A 22,735-nucleotide genomic window follows, 5' to 3' on the forward strand; every position below is an offset into this window, starting at 1 on the left:
AACCTCTGCTACTTCCCACTGAGCTGAAGCTGCTGGTTGGAAATAAAAAACTGGTTTCTAAGACATGAGGCCGGTGTGTGTACATGCAGGAATCCTAACTCACACGCTTTGGTCCGACATGTTTCTGGTATCGACTGTGTCCTTACTGGTGTCACTGGGAAATAAAAGGGACACATCGGCGCTCCAACTAACACCTGCTTCTTTTCTAAACTTTCTCCCCGTCTCGACTGGAAAAGTCAAACCTTCTGGCTTTGCTCCCGTTGTCCTGCTAAAAACAACTGTGGAGATTTCCCAGCATCCTCTCTGGTCCGTCTGTCTCTGTAGCTACCAGCACGTGCGACGTCTGAATAAACGACATCCTGAACGCCGGCGGAGGGAAGCCTTACTGTCTGTAGATCTGCTGGCAGTGCTCCACCGTCATAACTCTCAGCAGCTCCTCCAACCAGGCCTTCCACTGGTGGACTCTGTGGAACAGCAGGGTGGCCCGCGGGTACAGCAGAGCCACGGTGGCGTAGCTGTGCAGCTGCTCCAGGCAGCCGCGAAGAGCCACGCGGCGCTGCTGCAGCAAGGAGCTGAGCTCCGCCTCCAGCGTCTCACACTGGCTGATGAGGTGGGCCTGGCCTGCGTTCTGCAGGAAGGCGGTGGCGGGGACGTAGCTGGGGGGGCCTGGAGGACGTGGAGACAGGCGTGGTTAGCGGTGAGCAGACAGAGAGAAAGGAAGCAAGAACAGTCCAGACGAGCCCCCCCGGCGGGACTTACCCAGATCGATGGGGCTGCTTATGTCCTGCAGCAGGCTGGCCAGCTGCGTGGCCTCCAGGCTGGAGAACGCAGCCTGGTACTGGGAGATCCACTGGTCCAGGTCGGCCAGCTTCCCCCGGATGGCCTCCTGGACCGTCCGCTGCTGTGACTGCAGCTGGGTGTGTTCAGAGTACCTGCAACAAGACCAAGGTTTCAGACCTGCAGCACCTCCCAGCCCAACCTGGCACCATGCGGCCGCAGACCTCTGCTCCAGCGTGGCGATGACGTGGTCTGGGTGCTTCTCAGCCCCCTCCAGGAAGCCCAGCTCCTCCTGCAGCTGGGCTTGCAGTTTCTCCCCCTGGCAGAGCAGCTCCTGCAGCTCCAGGTACTCCTCCACAGCCTCCTCCATTTGCGGCAGCACAGCCAGCATCTCATCGCGGTTCTTAAACCAGTTCACCTGCACAGATTCAGCACGGCTACTGGGAACAGATGGCTTCACCAGGAGGTGGTTCCAGCCGCTCCGCCAGAGGTGGGCGGGCTGAAGGACCCAGCAGACTGCAGAACCTCACCTTGATCTCAGCCACCCTGGAGGAGAAGAGCGAGCGTGTGATGTCCCTCTCCATCTCCCTCTTGCTCTTCTTGTTGTCGGCCTGCTGGCCTCCGCCTCCGTACACGGCCCCGGCGAAGCCCACCTCGCCCCCGGCGGTCCAGTCCACCAGAGGATCGTAGACGAAGGCTTCCAGCAGGGTCAGCAGGGTCTCTCTGCCCCGACGCATGATCTGGACCACCTGGAGACACAGCAGACTGAGTACAGACCACCAGGAGGTCCTACGTCGGCGCTACGGTGCGGAGGAGGCGGCGGACCTGTTCGCAGGACAGCCGGAAGATTCCCTCCACGCCGGTGACTCCCAGAGCCGTCTCGATGTTGTGCGTCATCCTGAACGGGACCTTCTCTGGAACCCGCAGGCTCTTCCCTGGAAGACATTCATACGCAGCCTGAGACACCACCTTCATCGTTTCTACGGTAACAGGTCCTGGTCCCCCCCCACAAAGTCTGCCATGATTTCAGTTCAGTGGAAGGAGATCAGTTGGCTGCGTCACGCTGCAGTCCGGACATTTCTAACGCCACACAGCAAACAGGTCGACTTTCTTTCAGACCTGCGGTGGAAAACTGGAACCTTCTGAGGCTCTAAAGGCAGGTTTGCAGATTATTCAGACTTTTTAGACCCTGCAGGAACCAGAACCCTCCCACTGCCGCCATAAACTGACCTTTTTCAAAGCAGACGTTGTAGTCGATGTGCACCACCTCTCCTGTGGTCATGTCGATCAGCACGTTGTCCAGGTGGCGGTCGCCCAGGCCGATGATGTACCCCACCATGGACATGACGGCGGTGGATCTGGCGTAGGACTGTGGCAGAGGGTCAGAGAGGGTTAGCAACGCTGCGTTTACGGAACGCTGACATGAGCGGAAGAGGAAAGAAGAGGTGGAAACCTGCGTGACTCTCCACCACTCGCTGGGGGTGGTGCACGAGCACCACAGCTCCTTGGCCAGCAGATTGGAAGGCGTGGCCTCCATCAGCTCTTTCAGCACCTCCTTCATGACGCCGAGGGGCCAGTCCCGCCGCGTCACATCCAGACTGAGCCCCACGGCCTTCAGCGCCGGCCCGATTCGGCTGTAGTACAGCTCACTGGGGCGGGGCACTGGGGGAACTGGCGGCTGTGGGTACGAGTCCTGGGCCTTCGACAGACAGACAGAGTGAAATAATCCTCCTCTTCCTCAGTTTGACCTCCTCTGTGTGAACAGTAACCCACCTTCTGAGCCTGCAGCACGGCCTCCCGCTGCTGCCAGCGCTTGTACAGCCCGAAGAGCGGCGTGGCGCCGTCCACCCACTGGATCAGGCCCGAACGGGTGCCGAGGGGCGTGACGGAGTAGTGGCGGGCGTGGAAGTGCGGCTGCTCCTGCTGGTTGATCTTAGTAAACATGGTGTTCACGATGGACAGGAACTGCATGATGCGCTCGTCCAGATGGAGATCCTCCAGACCTGAGATGGAATTTAACCAGCAGCACGTCACCGTTCCGCCGTTTCACCGTCATTAATACGCAGCTAATACCTGAACACATCAGCTGCATGCCGTGTAAGAGCAGATGACTTATTTCCAGATTTCTGGAGCTTCTTGCTGCATTTGGACTAAAACCGCTGAAGTTGCGTGCCCACACTGTCACCGCCTATCTACCTGCTGTCCTCACTGCAGCACCTCCACCTCAGCTGCATCCCAAACGTCTTCCTGCTACTGTCTACCTGCTGTCCTCACTGCAGCACCTCCACCTCAGCTGCATCCCAAACGTCTTCCTGCTACTGTCTACCTGCTGTCCTCACTGCAGCACCTCCACCTCAGCTGCATCCCAAACGTCTTCCTGCTACTGTCTACCTGCTGTCCTCATTGCTGCACCTCCACCTCAGCTGCATCCCAAACGTCTTCCTGCTACTGTCTACCTGCTGTCCTCACTGCAGCACCTCCACCTCAGCTTCATCCCAAACGTCTTCCTGCTACTGTCTACCTGCTGTCCTCACTGCAGCACCTTCACCTCAGCTTCATCCCAAACGTCTTCCTGCTACTGTCTACCTGCTGTCCTCATTGCTGCACCTCCACCTCAGCTGCATCCCAAACGTCTTCCTGCTACTGTCTACCTGCTGTCCTCACTGCAGCACCTCCACCTCAGCTGCATCCCAAACGTCTTCCTGCTACTGTCTACCTGCTGTCCTCACTGCAGCACCTCCACCTCAGCTGCATCCCAAACGTCTTCCTGCTACTGTCTCCCTGCTGTCCTCACTGCAGCACCTCCACCTCAGCTGCATCCCAAACGTCTTCCTGCTACTGTCTACCTGCTGTCCTCACTGCAGCACCTTCACCTCAGCTGCATCCCAAACGTCTTCCTGCTACTGTCTACCTGCTGTCCTCACTGCAGCACCTCCACCTCAGCTGCATCCCAAACGTCTTCCTGCTACTGTCTACCTGCTGTCCTCACTGCAGCACCTCCACCTCAGCTGCATCCCAAACGTCTTCCTGCTACTGTCTACCTGCTGTCCTCACTGCAGCACCTCCACCTCAGCTTCATCCCAAACGTCTTCCTGCTACTGTCTACCTGCTGTCCTCACTGCAGCACCTCCACCTCAGCTGCATCCCAAACGTCTTCCTGCTACTGTCTACCTGCTGTCCTCACTGCAGCACCTCCACCTCAGCTGCATCCCAAACGTCTTCCTGCTACTGTCTACCTGCTGTCCTCACTGCAGCACCTCCACCTCAGCTGCATCCCAAACGTCTTCCTGCTACTGTCTACCTGCTGTCCTCACTGCAGCACCTTCACCTCAGCTTCATCCCAAACGTCTTCCTGCTACTGTCTACCTGCTGTCCTCACTGCAGCACCTTCACCTCAGCTGCATCCCAAACGTCTTCCTGCTACTGTCTACCTGCTGTCCTCACTGCAGCACCTCCACCTCAGCTGCATCCCAAACGTCTTCCTGCTACTGTCTACCTGCTGTCCTCACTGCAGCACCTCCACCTCAGCTGCATCCCAAACGTCTTCCTGCTACTGTCTACCTGCTGTCCTCACTGCAGCACCTCCACCTCAGCTGCATCCCAAACGTCTTCCTGCTACTGTCTACCTGCTGTCCTCACTGCAGCACCTCCACCTCAGCTGCATCCCAAACGTCTTCCTGCTACTGTCTACCTGCTGTCCTCACTGCAGCACCTCCACCTCAGCTGCATCCCAAACGTCTTCCTGCTACTGTCTACCTGCTGTCCTCACTGCAGCACCTTCACCTCAGCTTCATCCCAAACGTCTTCCTGCTACTGTCTACCTGCTGTCCTCACTGCAGCACCTCCACCTCAGCTGCATCCCAAACGTCTTCCTGCTACTGTCTACCTGCTGTCCTCACTGCAGCACCTCCACCTCAGCTGCATCCCAAACGTCTTCCTGCTACTGTCTACCTGCTGTCCTCACTGCAGCACCTCCACCTCAGCTGCATCCCAAACGTCTTCCTGCTACTGTCTACCTGCTGTCCTCACTGCAGCACCTCCACCTCAGCTGCATCCCAAACGTCTTCCTGCTACTGTCTACCTGCTGTCCTCACTGCAGCACCTTCACCTCAGCTGCATCCCAAACGTCTTCCTGCTACTGTCTACCTGCTGTCCTCACTGCAGCACCTCCACCTCAGCTGCATCCCAAACGTCTTCCTGCTACTGTCTACCTGCTGTCCTCACTGCAGCACCTCCACCTCAGCTGCATCCCAAACGTCTTCCTGCTACTGTCTACCTGCTGTCCTCACTGCAGCACCTTCACCTCAGCTGCATCCCAAACGTCTTCCTGCTACTATCTACCTGCTGTCCTCACTGCAGCACCTCCACCTCAGCTGCATCCCAAACGTCTTCCTGCTACTGTCTACCTGCTGTCCTCACTGCAGCACCTCCACCTCAGCTGCATCCCAAACGTCTTCCTGCTCCTATCTACCTGCTGTCCTCACTGCAGCACCTCCACCTCAGCTGCATCCCAAACGTCTTCCTGCTACTGTCTACCTGCTGTCCTCACTGCAGCACCTCCACCTCAGCTGCATCCCAAACGTCTTCCTGCTACTGTCTACCTGCTGTCCTCACTGCAGCACCTTCACCTCAGCTGCATCCCAAACGTCTTCCTGCTACTGTCTACCTGCTGTCCTCACTGCAGCACCTCCACCTCAGCTTCATCCCAAACGTCTTCCTGCTACTGTCTACCTGCTGTCCTCACTGCAGCACCTCCACCTCAGCTGCATCCCAAACGTCTTCCTGCTACTGTCTACCTGCTGTCCTCACTGCAGCACCTCCACCTCAGCTGCATCCCAAACGTCTTCCTGCTACTGTCTACCTGCTGTCCTCACTGCAGCACCTCCACCTCAGCTGCATCCCAAACGTCTTCCTGCTACTGTCTCCCTGCTGTCCTCACTGCAGCACCTCCACCTCAGCTGCATCCCAAACGTCTTCCTGCTACTGTCTACCTGCTGTCCTCACTGCAGCACCTCCACCTCAGCTGCATCCCAAACGTCTTCCTGCTACTGTCTACCTGCTGTCCTCACTGCAGCACCTTCACCTCAGCTTCATCCCAAACATCTTCTTGGCTTTATTCCAGCCATAGAGGATCATTATTTTCCTGCTTTTCTCATCACTTGTTGATCTTTGGCTGCTCCTGATTGGACGTTACCGTCAGTTTAAGCTCTCTGATTGGTGGAAAGTCTGACAGGAAGTGTCTTCATCATCATGTCCAGGTGAAGATAGAGGTCTCTTAGCAACATGGTGGTGATGGTGATGAAGATGTGATTAATAATGGTGGATTTACCATCTAGAGTCTCTGAATAAACACTACATGTTGTGTCTGGATTGGATTAGCAGCTAAACTGAATATTTTGTTAGTGTGTAGTTAGAAGTCTGAAAGACATCACGTGGCTGACGGCACCACAGACCCCAGTCCTCCCAGTCCTCCCAGTAAACCCACATAAAGCTACGTTATGCTTGTCTCCAGTAAATCATGTATTTATGATATGGGTTTGGTTTCCCTTTGTTCTGATGGGCGGTGCCAACAGAAGACGAGTGGGGCTGCGTAGCGATGAAGCGGCGGCTGCGATCGGCGCTCCTACCTTTGAACAGGTAGGGGTAGTTCCGGCCGTCCGATCCCAGGAAGAACAGCTTCTTGGGTTTGGTCTTGGTGGGCAGGATGGTGATGGTGTTGCCCACACTGTGAATGGTGACGGCGTCCAGCGCCGACGCCTCGCCCGGTAAGGCCATTTCTGTTGTCGTCATGGAGACCAGTCGTGGGCTGATCTCATCCAGGTGGAGCAGATAACTCGCTCGCTTCTGAGCTCGCTGCTGCAGGCTCATCATTATCTGCCGAAACACACACACACACGTCATCAGCCTGATGCGGACGGCATGCACACCCAGACTGACACACACACACACACACACACACACACACACACACACACACACACACACACACACACACACACACACACCTGTTTGAAAGGCAGCCAGCTACTGGCGGGGTTGGCGGGATTGGCGGGGTTTTTCAGGCGCTCCAGGGCAGAGGTGATGGCGTCGCCGTAGGTCTGCTGGAACCAGGTCTCGTGTGGCGTCTCTGCTGGTGCTGCGGTGATGCTGCAGACGTGGTCCAGGGCGAAAACCACGGGACGCATCAGAGCAGAATGCTTCTCCCGCATGATGGCGACCTTTTCATCCCTGCAGCGCAGCAACCATTACAAACTGATGACATGATGACGTGTTGGACATGAACTCAGCTTCTCATCTCACACCACAGTGAACGAGTCCAAATGATTAGTTTTATGTTCAGGTGCAAACTTAAAAAGCATGCATGTAAACAGTACAGGTCACCTGCGCAGGGTGTTGTTGTTCTGCACCCGCTTGACCTCGTCCTCCAGCTGCTGGATCCGTCGCAGGACGTGCATGTGCTGCTGCTGCAACACGCCGAGCCACAGCTCGTCCCAGAGCAGGGTCACTCTGCGCAGCTCTCCCACCAGCTGCTGGACCTGCACGCCAACACAGTGAGCACACGACTCAGGAAAAGCCATGGAACCAACCAGGACACCTCCATAAAAAAAACAACGTACAGGAGACCTTCGGCATCTCTACGTGTCAGAAACAACGTACAGGAGACCTTCTACGTGTCAGAAACAACGTACAGGAGACCTTCGGCGTCTCTACGTGTCAGAAACAACGTACAGGAGACCTTCGGCGTCTCTACGTGTCAGAAACAACGTACAGGAGACCTTCGGCGTCTCTACGTGTCAGAAACAACGTACAGGAGACCTTCTACGTGTCAGAAACAACGTACAGGAGACCTTCGGCATCTCTACGTGTCAGAAACAACGTACAGGAGACCTTCGGCGTCTCTACGTGTCAGAAACAACGTACAGGAGACCTTCTGCGTCTCTACGTGTCAGAAACAACGTACAGGAGACCTTCGGCGTCTCTACGTGTCAGAAACAACGTACAGGAGACCTTCTGCATCTCTACGTGTCAGAAACAACGTACAGGAGACCTTCGGCGTCTCTACGTGTCAGAAACAACGTACAGGAGACCTTCTGCGTCTCTACGTGTCAGAAACAACGTACAGGAGACCTTCGGCGTCTCTACGTGTCAGAAACAACGTACAGGAGACCTTCTACGTGTCAGAAACAACGTACAGGAGACCTTCGGCGTCTCTACGTGTCAGAAACAACGTACAGGAGACCTTCTGCGTCTCTACGTGTCAGAAACAACGTACAGGAGACCTTCGGCGTCTCTACGTGTCAGAAACAACGTACAGGAGACCTTCTGCATCTCTACGTGTCAGAAACAACGTACAGGAGACCTTCGGCATCTCTACGTGTCAGAAACAACGTACAGGAGACCTTCTGCATCTCTACGTGTCAGAAACAACGTACAGGAGACCTTCGGCGTCTCTACGTGTCAGAAACAACGTACAGGAGACCTTCGGCATCTCTACGTGTCAGAAACAACGTACAGGAGACCTTCGGCGTCTCTACGTGTCAGAAACAACGTACAGGAGACCTTCGGCATCTCTACGTGTCAGAAACAACGTACAGGAGACCTTCGGCGTCTCTACGTGTCAGAAACAACGTACAGGAGACCTTCGGCATCTCTAAACGTCAGAAACAACGTACAGGAGACCTTCTGCATCTCTACGTGTCAGAAACAACGTACAGGAGACCTTCGGCGTCTCTACGTGTCAGAAACAACGTACAGGAGACCTTCGGCGTCTCTACGTGTCAGAAACAACGTACAGGAGACCTTCGGCATCTCTAAACGTCAGAAACAACGTACAGGAGACCTTCGGCATCTCTAAACGTCAGAAACAACGTACAGGAGACCTTCGGCGTCTCTACGTGTCAGAAACAACGTACAGGAAACCGTCTGCATCTCTACGTGTCAGAAACAACGTACAGGGGACCTTCGGCGTCTCTACGTGTCAGAAACAACGTACAGGAGACCTTCGGCATCTGTACGTGTCAGAAACAACGTACAGGAGACCTTCGGCATCTGTACGTGTCAGAAACAACGTACAGGAGACCTTCTGCATCTCTACGTGTCAGAAACAACGTACAGGAGACCTTCGGCATCTCTACGTGTCAGAAACAACGTACAGGAGACCTTCGGCATCTCTACGTGTCAGAAACAACGTACAGGAGACCTTCGGCATCTCTACGTGTCAGAAACAACGTACAGGAGACCTTCTACGTGTCAGAAACAACGTACAGGAGACCTTCGGCGTCTCTACGTGTCAGAAACAACGTACAGGAGACCTTCGGCGTCTCTACGTGTCAGAAACAACGTACAGGAGACCTTCGGCGTCTCTACGTGTCAGAAACAACGTACAGGAGACCTTCGGCGTCTCTACGTGTCAGAAACAACGTACAGGAGACCTTCTACGTGTCAGAAACAACGTACAGGAGACCTTCGGCATCTCTACGTGTCAGAAACAACGTACAGGAGACCTTCGGCGTCTCTACGTGTCAGAAACAACGTACAGGAGACCTTCTGCGTCTCTACGTGTCAGAAACAACGTACAGGAGACCTTCGGCGTCTCTACGTGTCAGAAACAACGTACAGGAGACCTTCTGCATCTCTACGTGTCAGAAACAACGTACAGGAGACCTTCGGCGTCTCTACGTGTCAGAAACAACGTACAGGAGACCTTCTGCGTCTCTACGTGTCAGAAACAACGTACAGGAGACCTTCGGCGTCTCTACGTGTCAGAAACAACGTACAGGAGACCTTCTACGTGTCAGAAACAACGTACAGGAGACCTTCGGCATCTCTACGTGTCAGAAACAACGTACAGGAGACCTTCTACGTGTCAGAAACAACGTACAGGAGACCTTCGGCGTCTCTACGTGTCAGAAACAACGTACAGGAGACCTTCGGCGTCTCTACGTGTCCGAAACAACGTACAGGAGACCTTCTACGTGTCAGAAACAACGTACAGGAGACCTTCGGCATCTCTACGTGTCAGAAACAACGTACAGGAGACCTTCGGCGTCTCTACGTGTCAGAAACAACGTACAGGAGACCTTCTGCGTCTCTACGTGTCAGAAACAACGTACAGGAGACCTTTGGCGTCTCTACGTGTCAGAAACAACGTACAGGAGACCTTCTGCATCTCTACGTGTCAGAAACAACGTACAGGAGACCTTCGGCGTCTCTACGTGTCAGAAACAACGTACAGGAGACCTTCTGCGTCTCTACGTGTCAGAAACAACGTACAGGAGACCTTCGGCGTCTCTACGTGTCAGAAACAACGTACAGGAGACCTTCTACGTGTCAGAAACAACGTACAGGAGACCTTCGGCGTCTCTACGTGTCAGAAACAACGTACAGGAGACCTTCGGCGTCTCTACGTGTCAGAAACAACGTACAGGAGACCTTCGGCATCTCTACGTGTCAGAAACAACGTACAGGAGACCTTCGGCGTCTCTACGTGTCAGAAACAACGTACAGGAGACCTTCGGCGTCTCTACGTGTCAGAAACAACGTACAGGAGACCTTCGGCGTCTCTACGTGTCAGAAACAACGTACAGGAGACCTTCGGCATCTCTACGTGTCAGAAACAACGTACAGGAGACCGTCGCGTCTCTACGTGTCAGAAACAACGTACAGGAGACCTTCTGCATCTCTACGTGTCAGAAACAACGTACAGGAGACCTTTGGCGTCTCTACGTGTCAGAAACAACGTACAGGAGACCTTCGGCGTCTCTACGTGTCAGAAACAACGTACAGGAGACCTTCGGCGTCTCTAAACGTCAGAAACAACGTACAGGAGACCTTCGGCATCTCTAAACGTCAGAAACAACGTACAGGAGACCTTCGGCGTCTCTACGTGTCAGAAACAACGTACAGGAGACCTTCGGCATCTCTACGTGTCAGAAACAACGTACAGGAGAAATTCGGCATCTCTACGTGTCAGAAACAACGTACAGGAGACCTTCGGCATCTCTACGTGTCAGAAACAACGTACAGGAGACCTTCGGCATCTCTACGTGTCAGAAACAACGTACAGGAGACCTTCTGCATCTCTACGTGTCAGAAACAACGTACAGGAGACCTTCGGCATCTGTACGTGTCAGAAACAACGTACAGGAGACCTTCTGCATCTCTACGTGTCAGAAACAACGTACAGGAGACCTTCAGCATCTCTACGTGTCAGAAACAACGTACAGGAGACCTTCGGCGTCTCTACGTGTCAGAAACAACGTACAGGAGACATTCGGCGTCTCTACGTGTCAGAAACAACGTACAGGAGACCTTCGGCATCTCTACGTGTCAGAAACAACGTACAGGAGACCGTCTGCATCTCTACGTGTCAGAAACAACGTACAGGAGACCTTCGGCGTCTGTACGTGTCAGAAACAACGTACAGGAGACCTTCGGCGTCTCTACGTGTCAGAAACAACGTACAGGAGACCTTCTGCATCTCTACGTGTCAGAAACAACGTACAGGAGACCTTCGGCGTCTCTACGTGTCAGAAACAACGTACAGGAGACCTTCGGCGTCTCTACGTGTCAGAAACAACGTACAGGAGACCTTCGGCATCTCTAAACGTCAGAAACAACGTACAGGAGACCTTCGGCATCTCTAAACGTCAGAAACAACGTACAGGAGACCTTCGGCGTCTCTACGTGTCAGAAACAACGTACAGGAAACCGTCTGCATCTCTACGTGTCAGAAACAACGTACAGGGGACCTTCGGCGTCTCTACGTGTCAGAAACAACGTACAGGAGACCTTCGGCATCTGTACGTGTCAGAAACAACGTACAGGAGACCTTCGGCATCTGTACGTGTCAGAAACAACGTACAGGAGACCTTCTGCATCTCTACGTGTCAGAAACAACGTACAGGAGACCTTCGGCATCTCTACGTGTCAGAAACAACGTACAGGAGACCTTCGGCATCTCTACGTGTCAGAAACAACGTACAGGAGACCTTCGGCATCTCTACGTGTCAGAAACAACGTACAGGAGACCTTCTACGTGTCAGAAACAACGTACAGGAGACCTTCGGCGTCTCTACGTGTCAGAAACAACGTACAGGAGACCTTCGGCGTCTCTACGTGTCAGAAACAACGTACAGGAGACCTTCGGCGTCTCTACGTGTCAGAAACAACGTACAGGAGACCTTCGGCGTCTCTACGTGTCAGAAACAACGTACAGGAGACCTTCTACGTGTCAGAAACAACGTACAGGAGACCTTCGGCATCTCTACGTGTCAGAAACAACGTACAGGAGACCTTCGGCGTCTCTACGTGTCAGAAACAACGTACAGGAGACCTTCTGCGTCTCTACGTGTCAGAAACAACGTACAGGAGACCTTCGGCGTCTCTACGTGTCAGAAACAACGTACAGGAGACCTTCTGCATCTCTACGTGTCAGAAACAACGTACAGGAGACCTTCGGCGTCTCTACGTGTCAGAAACAACGTACAGGAGACCTTCTGCGTCTCTACGTGTCAGAAACAACGTACAGGAGACCTTCGGCGTCTCTACGTGTCAGAAACAACGTACAGGAGACCTTCTACGTGTCAGAAACAACGTACAGGAGACCTTCTACGTGTCAGAAACAACGTACAGGAGACCTTCGGCGTCTCTACGTGTCAGAAACAACGTACAGGAGACCTTCGGCGTCTCTACGTGTCTGAAACAACGTACAGGAGACCTTCGGCGTCTCTACGTGTCAGAAACAACGTACAGGAGACCTTCGGCGTCTCTACGTGTCAGAAACAACGTACAGGAGACCTTCTACGTGTCAGAAACAACGTACAGGAGACCTTCGGCATCTCTACGTGTCAGAAACAACGTACAGGAGACCTTCGGCGTCTCTACGTGTCAGAAACAACGTACAGGAGACCTTCTGCGTCTCTACGTGTCAGAAACAACGTACAGGAGACCTTTGGCGTCTCTACGTGTCAGAAACAACGTACAGGAGACCTTCTGCATCTCTACGTGTCAGAAACAACGTACAGGAGACCTTCGGCGTCTCTACGTGTCAGAAACAACGTACAGGAGACCTTCTGCGTCTCTACGTGTCAGAAACAACGTACAGGAGACCTTCGGCGTCTCTACGTGTCAGAAACAACGTACAGGAGACCTTCTACGTGTCAGAAACAACGTACAGGAGACCTTCGGCGTCTCTACGTGTCAGAAACAACGTACAGGAGACCTTCTACGTGTCAGAAACAACGTACAGGAGACCTTCGGCATCTTTACGTGTCAGAAACAACGTACAGGAGACCTTCGGCGTCTCTACGTGTCAGAAACAACGTACAGGAGACCTTCGGCGTCTCTACGTGTCAGAAACAACGTACAGGAGACCTTCGGCGTCTCTACGTGTCAGAAACAACGTACAGGAGACCTTCTACGTGTCAGAAACAACGTACAGGAGACCTTCGGCATCTCTACGTGTCAGAAACAACGTACAGGAGACCTTCGGCGTCTCTACGTGTCAGAAACAACGTACAGGAGACCTTCTGCGTCTCTACGTGTCAGAAACAACGTACAGGAGACCTTCTGCTTCTCTACGTGTCAGAAACAACGTACAGGAGACCTTCGGCGTCTCTACGTGTCAGAAACAACGTACAGGAGACCTTCTGCGTCTCTACGTGTCAGAAACAACGTACAGGAGACCTTCGGCGTCTCTACGTGTCAGAAACAACGTACAGGAGACCTTCTACGTGTCAGAAACAACGTACAGGAGACCTTCGGCGTCTCTACGTGTCAGAAACAACGTACAGGAGACCTTCGGCGTCTCTACGTGTCAGAAACAACGTACAGGAGACCTTCGGCATCTCTACGTGTCAGAAACAACGTACAGGAGACCGTCTGCATCTCTACGTGTCAGAAACAAAGTACAGGAGACCTTCAGCATCTCTACGTGTCAGAAACAACGTACAGGAGACCTTCGGCATCTCTACGTGTCAGAAACAACGTACAGGAGACCTTCGGCATCTCTAAACGTCAGAAACAACGTACAGGAGACCTTCGGCATCTCTAAACGTCAGAAACAACGTACAGGAGACCTTCGGCGTCTCTACGTGTCAGAAACAACGTACAGGAGACCGTCTGCATCTCTACGTGTCAGAAACAACGTACAGGAGACCTTCGGCATCTCTAAACGTCAGAAACAACGTACAGGAGACCTTCGGCGTCTCTACGTGTCAGAAACAACGTACAGGAGACCTTCGGCATCTCTACGTGTCAGAAACAACGTACAGGAGACCTTCGCGTCTCTACGTGTCAGAAACAACGTACAGGAGACCTTCTGCATCTCTACGTGTCAGAAACAACGTACAGGAGACCTTCGGCGTCTCTATGTGTCAGAAACAACGTACAGGAGACCTTCTGCATCTCTAAACGTCAGAAACAACGTACAGGAGACCTTCGGCATCTCTAAACGTCAGAAACAACGTACAGGAGACCTTCGGCATCTCTAAACGTCAGAAACAACGTACAGGAGACCTTCAGCATCTCTACGTGTCAGAAACAACGTACAGGAGACCTTCGGCGTCTCTACGTGTCAGAAACAACGTACACGAGACCTTCTGCATCTTTACGTGTCAGAAACAACGTACACGAGACCTTCGGCATCTCTAAACGTCAGAAACAACGTATAGGAGACTTTCAGCATCTCTACGTGTCAGAAACAACGTACAGGAGACCTTCGGCGTCTCTACGTGTCAGAAACAACGTACACGAGACCTTCTGCATCTTTACGTGTCAGAAACAACGTACACGAGACCTTCGGCATCTCTAAACGTCAGAAACAACGTATAGGAGACTTTCAGCATCTCTACGTGTCAGAAACAACGTACAGGAGACCTTCGGCGTCTCTATGTGTCAGAAACAACGTACAGGAGACCTTCTGCATCTCTAAACGTCAGAAACAACGTACAGGAGACCTTCGGCATCTCTAAACGTCAGAAACAACGTACAGGAGACCTTCGGCATCTCTAAACGTCAGAAACAACGTACAGGAGACCTTCGGCGTCTCTACGTGTCAGAAACAACGTACAGGAGACCTTCGGCATCTCTACGTGTCAGAAACAACGTACAGGAGACCTTCGGCATCTCTACGTGTCAGAAACAACGTACAGGAGACCTTCGGCATCTCTACGTGTCAGAAACAACGTACAGGAGACCTTCGGCATCTCTACGTGTCAGAAACAACGTACAGGAGACCTTCGCGTCTCTACGTGTCAGAAACAACGTACAGGAGACCTTCTGCATCTCTACGTGTCAGAAACAACGTACAGGAGACCTTCAGCATCTCTACGTGTCAGAAACAACGTACAGGAGACCTTCGGCGTCTCTACGTGTCAGAAACAACGTACAGGAGACCTTCGGCGTCTCTACGTGTCAGAAACAACGTACAGGAGACCTTCGGCATCTCTACGTGTCAGAAACAACGTACAGGAGACCATCGGCATCTCTACGTGTCAGAAACAACGTACAGGAGACCTTCGGCGTCTCTACGTGTCAGAAACAACGTACAGGAGACCTTCGACATCTCTACGTGTCAGAAACAACGTACAGGAGACCTTCGGCGTCTCTACGTGTCAGAAACAACGTACAGGAGACCTTCGGCATCTTTACGTGTCAGAAACAACGTACAGGAGACCTTCTGCATCTCTAAACGTCAGAAACAACGTACAGGAGACCTTCTGCATCTTGACGTGTCAGAAACAACGTACAGGAGACCTTCTACGTGTCAGAAACAACGTACAGGAGACCTTCGGCGTCTCTACGTGTCAGAAACAACGTACAGGAGACCTTCGGCATCTCTACGTGTCAGAAACAACGTACAAGAGACCTTCGGCATCTCTACGTGTCAGAAACAACGCACAGGAGACCTTCGGCATCTCTACGTGTCAGAAACAACGTACAGGAGACCTTCGGCATCTCTACGTGTCAGAAACAACGTACAGGAGACCGTCTGCATCTCTACGTGTCAGAAACAACGTACAGGAGACCTTCAGCATCTCTACGTGTCAGAAACAACGTACAGGAGACCGTCTGCATCTCTACGTGTCAGAAACAACGTACAGGAGACCGTCTGCATCTCTACGTGTCAGAAACAAAGTACAGGAGACCTTCAGCATCTCTACGTGTCAGAAACAACGTACAGGAGACCTTCGGCATCTCTAAACGTCAGAAACAACGTACAGGAGACCTTCGGCGTCTCTACGTGTCAGAAACAACGTACAGGAAACCGTCTGCATCTCTACGTGTCAGAAACAACGTACAGGGGACCTTCGGCGTCTCTACGTGTCAGAAACAACGTACAGCAGACCTTCTGCATCTTTACGTGTCAGAAACAACGTACACGAGACCTTCGGCATCTCTAAACGTCAGAAACAACGTACAGGAGACCTTCGGCATCTCTAAACGTCAGAAACAACGTACAGGAGACCTTCGGCGTCTCTACGTGTCAGAAACAACGTACAGGAGACCTTCTGCATCTCTACGTGTCAGAAACAACGTACAGGAGACCTTCAGCATCTCTACGTGTCAGAAACAACGTACAGGAGACCTTCGGCGTCTCTACGTGTCAGAAACAACGTACAGGAGACCCTCGGCGTCTCTACGTGTCAGAAACAACGTACAGGAGACCTTCTGCATCTTTACGTGTCAGAAACAACGTACACGAGACCTTCGGCATCTCTAAACGTCAGAAACAACGTACAGGAGACTTTCAGCATCTCTACGTGTCAGAAACAACGTACAGGAGACCTTCGGCGTCTCTACGTGTCAGAAACAACGTACACGAGACCTTCTGCATCTTTACGTGTCAGAAACAACGTACACGAGACCTTCGGCATCTCTAAACGTCAGAAACAACGTATAGGAGACTTTCAGCATCTCTACGTGTCAGAAACAACGTACAGGAGACCTTCGGCGTCTCTATGTGTCAGAAACAACGTACAGGAGACCTTCTGCATCTCTAAACGTCAGAAACAACGTACAGGAGACCTTCGGCATCTCTAAACGTCAGAAACAACGTACAGGAGACCTTCGGCATCTCTAAACGTCAGAAACAACGTACAGGAGACCTTCGGCGTCTCTACGTGTCAGAAACAACGTACAGGAGACCTTCGGCATCTCTACGTGTCAGAAACAACGTACAGGAGACCTTCGGCATCTCTACGTGTCAGAAACAACGTACAGGAGACCTTCGGCATCTCTACGTGTCAGAAACAACGTACAGGAGACCTTCGGCATCTCTACGTGTCAGAAACAACGTACAGGAGACCTTCGCGTCTCTACGTGTCAGAAACAACGTACAGGAGACCTTCTGCATCTCTACGTGTCAGAAACAACGTACAGGAGACCTTCAGCATCTCTACGTGTCAGAAACAACGTACAGGAGACCTTCGGCGTCTCTACGTGTCAGAAACAACGTACAGGAGACCTTCGGCGTCTCTACGTGTCAGAAACAACGTACAGGAGACCTTCGGCATCTCTACGTGTCAGAAACAACGTACAGGAGACCATCTGCATCTCTACGTGTCAGAAACAACGTACAGGAGACCTTCGGCGTCTCTACGTGTCAGAAACAACGTACAGGAGACCTTCGACATCTCTACGTGTCAGAAACAACGTACAGGAGACCTTCGGCGTCTCTACGTGTCAGAAACAACGTACAGGAGACCTTCGGCGTCTCTACGTGTCAGAAACAACGTACAGGAGACCTTCGGCATCTTTACGTGTCAGAAACAACGTACAGGAGACCTTCTGCATCTTGACGTGTCAGAAACAACGTACAGGAGACCTTCTGCATCTTGACGTGTCAGAAACAACGTACAGGAGACCTTCGGCGTCTCTACGTGTCAGAAACAACGTACAGGAGACCTTCGGCATCTCTACGTGTCAGAAACAACGTACAGGAGACCTTCGGCATCTCTACGTGTCAGAAACAACGTACAGGAGACCTTCGGCATCTCTACGTGTCAGAAACAACGCACAGGAGACCTTCGGCATCTCTACGTGTCAGAAACAACGTACAGGAGACCTTCGGCATCTCTACGTGTCAGAAACAACGTACAGGAGACCGTCTGCATCTCTACGTGTCAGAAACAACGTACAGGAGACCTTCAGCATCTCTACGTGTCAGAAACAACGTACAGGAGACCGTCTGCATCTCTACGTGTCAGAAACAACGTACAGGAGACCGTCTGCATCTCTACGTGTCAGAAACAAAGTACAGGAGACCTTCAGCATCTCTACGTGTCAGAAACAACGTACAGGAGACCTTCGGCGTCTCTACGTGTCAGAAACAACGTACAGGAGACCTTCGGCGTCTCTACGTGTCAGAAACAACGTACAGGAGACCTTCGGCGTCTCTACGTGTCAGAAACAACGTACAGGAGACCTTCGGCATCTCTACGTGTCAGAAACAACGTACAGGAGACCTTCTGCATCTCTACATGTCTGAAACAACGTACAGGAGACCTTCTGCATCTCTAAACGTGTCAGAAACAACGTACAGGAGACCTTCGGCATCTCTACGTGTCAGAAACAACGTACAGGAGACCTTCGGCATCTCTACGTGTCAGAAACAACGTACAGGAGACCTTCTGCATCTCTACGTGTCAGAAACAACGTACAGGAGACCTTCGGCGTCTCTACGTGTCAGAAACAACGTACACGAGACCTTCTGCATCTTTACGTGTCAGAAACAACGTACACGAGACCTTCGGCATCTCTAAACGTCAGAAACAACGTATAGGAGACTTTCAGCATCTCTACGTGTCAGAAACAACGTACAGGAGACCTTCGGCGTCTCTATGTGTCAGAAACAACGTACAGGAGACCTTCTGCATCTCTAAACGTCAGAAACAACGTACAGGAGACCTTCGGCATCTCTAAACGTCAGAAACAACGTACAGGAGACCTTCGGCATCTCTAAACGTCAGAAACAACGTACAGGAGACCTTCAGCATCTCTACGTGTCAGAAACAACGTACAGGAGACCTTCGGCGTCTCTACGTGTCAGAAACAACGTACAGGAGACCTTCGGCGTCTCTACGTGTCAGAAACAACATACAGGAGACCTTCGGCATCTCTACGTATCAGAAACAACGTACAGGAGACCGTCTGCATCTCTACGTGTCAGAAACAACGTACAGGAGACCTTCGGCGTCTCTACGTGTCAGAAACAACGTACAGGAGACCTTCGACATCTCTACGTGTCAGAAACAACGTACAGGAGACCTTCGGCGTCTCTACGTGTCAGAAACAACGTACAGGAGACCTTCGGCATCTTTACGTGTCAGAAACAACGTACAGGAGACCTTCTGCATCTTGACGTGTCAGAAACAACGTACAGGAGACCTTCTACGTGTCAGAAACAACGTACAGGAGACCTTCGGCGTCTCTACGTGTCAGAAACAACGTACAGGAGACCTTCGGCGTCTCTACGTGTCAGAAACAACGTACAGGAGACCTTCGGCATCTCTACGTGTCAGAAACAACGTACAGGAGACCTTCGGCATCTCTACGTGTCAGAAACAACGCACAGGAGACCTTCGGCATCTCTACGTGTCAGAAACAACGTACAGGAGACCTTCGGCATCTCTACGTGTCAGAAACAACGTACAGGAGACCTTCGCGTCTCTACGTGTCAGAAACAACGTACAGGAGACCTTCGGCATCTCTACGTGTCAGAAACAACGTACAGGAGACCTTCGGCGTCTCTACGTGTCAGAAACAACGTACAGGAGACCGTCTGCATCTCTACGTGTCAGAAACAACGTACAGGAGACCTTCAGCATCTCTACGTGTCAGAAACAACGTACAGGAGACCGTCTGCATCTCTACGTGTCAGAAACAACGTACAGGAGACCGTCTGCATCTCTACGTGTCAGAAACAACGTACAGGAGACCTTCGGCATCTCTACGGGTCAGAAACAACATACAGGAGACCTTCGGCATCTCTACGTGTCAGAAACAACGTACAGGAGACCTTCGGCGTCTCTACGTGTCAGAAACAACGTACAGGAGACCTTCGGCATCTCTACGTGTCAGAAACAACGTACAGGAGACCGTCTGCATCTCTACGTGTCAGAAACAACGTACAGGAGACCGTCTGCATCTCTACGTGTCAGAAACAACATACAGGAGACCTTCAACATCTCTACGTGTCAGAAACAACGTACAGGAGACCGTCTGCATCTCTACGTGTCAGAAACAACGTACAGGAGACCGTCTGCATCTCTACGTGTCAGAAACAAAGTACAGGAGACCTTCAGCATCTCTACGTGTCAGAAACAACGTACAGGAGACCGTCTGCATCTCTACGTGTCAGAAACAACGTACAGGAGACCTTCAGCATCTCTACGTGTCAGAAACAACGTACAGGAGACCTTCGGCGTCTCTACGTGTCAGAAACAACGTACAGGAGACCGTCTGCATCTCTACGTGTCAGAAACAACGTACAGGAGACCTTCGGCATCTCTACGTGTCAGAAACAATGTACAGGAGACCTTCGGCATCTTTACGTGTCAGAAACAACGTACAGGAGACCTTCGGCGTCTCTACGTGTCAGAAACAACGTACAGGAGACCCTCGGCGTCTCTACGTGTCAGAAACAACGTACAGGAGACCTTCTGCATCTTTACGTGTCAGAAACAACGTACACGAGACCTTCGGCATCTCTAAACGTCAGAAACAACGTACAGGAGACTTTCAGCATCTCTACGTGTCAGAAACAACGTACAGGAGACCTTCGGCGTCTCTACGTGTCAGAAACAACGTACACGAGACCTTCTGCATCTTTACGTGTCAGAAACAACGTACACGAGACCTTCGGCATCTCTAAACGTCAGAAACAACGTATAGGAGACTTTCAGCATCTCTACGTGTCAGAAACAACGTACAGGAGACCTTCGGCGTCTCTATGTGTCAGAAACAACGTACAGGAGACCTTCTGCATCTCTAAACGTCAGAAACAACGTACAGGAGACCTTCGGCATCTCTAAACGTCAGAAACAACGTACAGGAGACCTTCGGCATCTCTAAACGTCAGAAACAACGTACAGGAGACCTTCGGCGTCTCTACGTGTCAGAAACAACGTACAGGAGACCTTCGGCATCTCTACGTGTCAGAAACAACGTACAGGAGACCTTCGGCATCTCTACGTGTCAGAAACAACGTACAGGAGACCTTCGGCATCTCTACGTGTCAGAAACAACGTACAGGAGACCTTCGGCATCTCTACGTGTCAGAAACAACGTACAGGAGACCTTCGCGTCTCTACGTGTCAGAAACAACGTACAGGAGACCTTCAGCATCTCTACGTGTCAGAAACAACGTACAGGAGACCTTCAGCATCTCTACGTGTCAGAAACAACGTACAGGAGACCTTCGGCGTCTCTACGTGTCAGAAACAACGTACAGGAGACCTTCGGCGTCTCTACGTGTCAGAAACAACGTACAGGAGACCTTCGGCATCTCTACGTGTCATAAACAACGTACAGGAGACCATCTGCATCTCTACGTGTCAGAAACAACGTACAGGAGACCTTCGGCGTCTCTACGTGTCAGAAACAACGTACAGGAGACCTTCGACATCTCTACGTGTCAGAAACAACGTACAGGAGACCTTCGGCGTCTCTACATGTCAGAAACAACGTACAGGAGACCTTCGGCATCTTTACGTGTCAGAAACAACGTACAGGAGACCTTCTGCATCTCTAAACGTCAGAAACAACGTACAGGAGACCTTCTGCATCTTGACGTGTCAGAAACAACGTACAGGAGACCTTCTACGTGTCAGAAACAACGTACAGGAGACCTTCGGCGTCTCTACGTGTCAGAAACAACGTACAGGAGACCTTCGGCATCTCTACGTGTCAGAAACAACGTACAGGAGACCTTCGGCATCTCTACGTGTCAGAAACAACGCACAGGAGACCTTCGGCATCTCTACGTGTCAGAAACAACGTACAGGAGACCTTCGGCATCTCTACGTGTCAGAAACAACGTACAGGAGACCGTCTGCATCTCTACGTGTCAGAAACAACGTACAGGAGACCTTCAGCATCTCTACGTGTCAGAAACAACGTACAGGAGACCGTCTGCATCTCTACGTGTCAGAAACAACGTACAGGAGACCGTCTGCATCTCTACGTGTCAGAAACAAAGTACAGGAGACCTTCAGCATCTCTACGTGTCAGAAACAACGTACAGGAGACCTTCGGCGTCTCTACGTGTCAGAAACAACGTACAGGAGACCTTCGGCGTCTCTACGTGTCAGAAACAACGTACAGGAGACCTTCTGCATCTTTACGTGTCAGAAACAACGTACACGAGACCTTCGGCATCTCTAAACGTCAGAAACAACGTATAGGAGACTTTCAGCATCTCTACGTGTCAGAAACAACGTACAGGAGACCTTCGGCGTCTCTACGTGTCAGAAACAACGTACAGGAGACCTTCTGCATCTCTAAACGTCAGAAACAACGTACAGGAGACCTTCGGCATCTCTAAACGTCAGAAACAACGTACAGGAGACCTTCGGCGTCTCTACGTGTCAGAAACAACGTACAGGAGACCTTCTGCATCTCTACGTGTCAGAAACAACGTACAGGAGACCTTCAGCATCTCTACGTGTCAGAAACAACGTACAGGAGAACTTCGGCGTCTCTACGTGTCAGAAACAACGTACAGGAGACATTCGGCGTCTCTACGTGTCAGAAACAACGTACAGGAGACCTTCGGCATCTCTACGTGTCAGAAACAACGTACAGGAGACCGTCTGCATCTCTACGTGTCAGAAACAACGTACAGGAGACCTTCGGCGTCTCTACGTGTCAGAAACAACGTACAGGAGACCTTCGGCGTCTCTACGTGTCAGAAACAACGTACAGGAGACCTTCGACATCTCTACGTGTCAGAAAC

At 51.9% G+C, this 22,735-nt stretch overlaps 1 protein-coding gene across 1 annotated transcript in view; it reads right to left on the reverse strand.

Moving 5' to 3' along the window:
• Positions 1-22,735, reverse strand: part of smg1 (SMG1 nonsense mediated mRNA decay associated PI3K related kinase) — an 86,787-nt gene that overhangs the window by 11,855 nt on the left and 52,197 nt on the right. Inside the window, exons 38-48 of the mRNA XM_079253394.1 lie at positions 7,159-7,313; positions 6,783-7,005; positions 6,405-6,651; positions 2,551-2,780; positions 2,231-2,476; positions 2,008-2,146; positions 1,603-1,712; positions 1,308-1,526; positions 1,002-1,195; positions 760-932; positions 387-666 (exon numbers count right to left, since the gene is read on the reverse strand). Coding sequence (XP_079109520.1) covers positions 387-666; positions 760-932; positions 1,002-1,195; positions 1,308-1,526; positions 1,603-1,712; positions 2,008-2,146; positions 2,231-2,476; positions 2,551-2,780; positions 6,405-6,651; positions 6,783-7,005; positions 7,159-7,313 — 2,216 coding nt within the window. The remainder of the gene's footprint in view (positions 1-386; positions 667-759; positions 933-1,001; positions 1,196-1,307; positions 1,527-1,602; positions 1,713-2,007; positions 2,147-2,230; positions 2,477-2,550; positions 2,781-6,404; positions 6,652-6,782; positions 7,006-7,158; positions 7,314-22,735) is intronic.

This window comes from Telmatherina bonti (assembly GCF_933228915.1).
Source record: "Telmatherina bonti genome assembly, chromosome: 14".
Lineage (NCBI taxonomy): Eukaryota > Metazoa > Chordata > Actinopteri > Atheriniformes > Telmatherinidae > Telmatherina > Telmatherina bonti.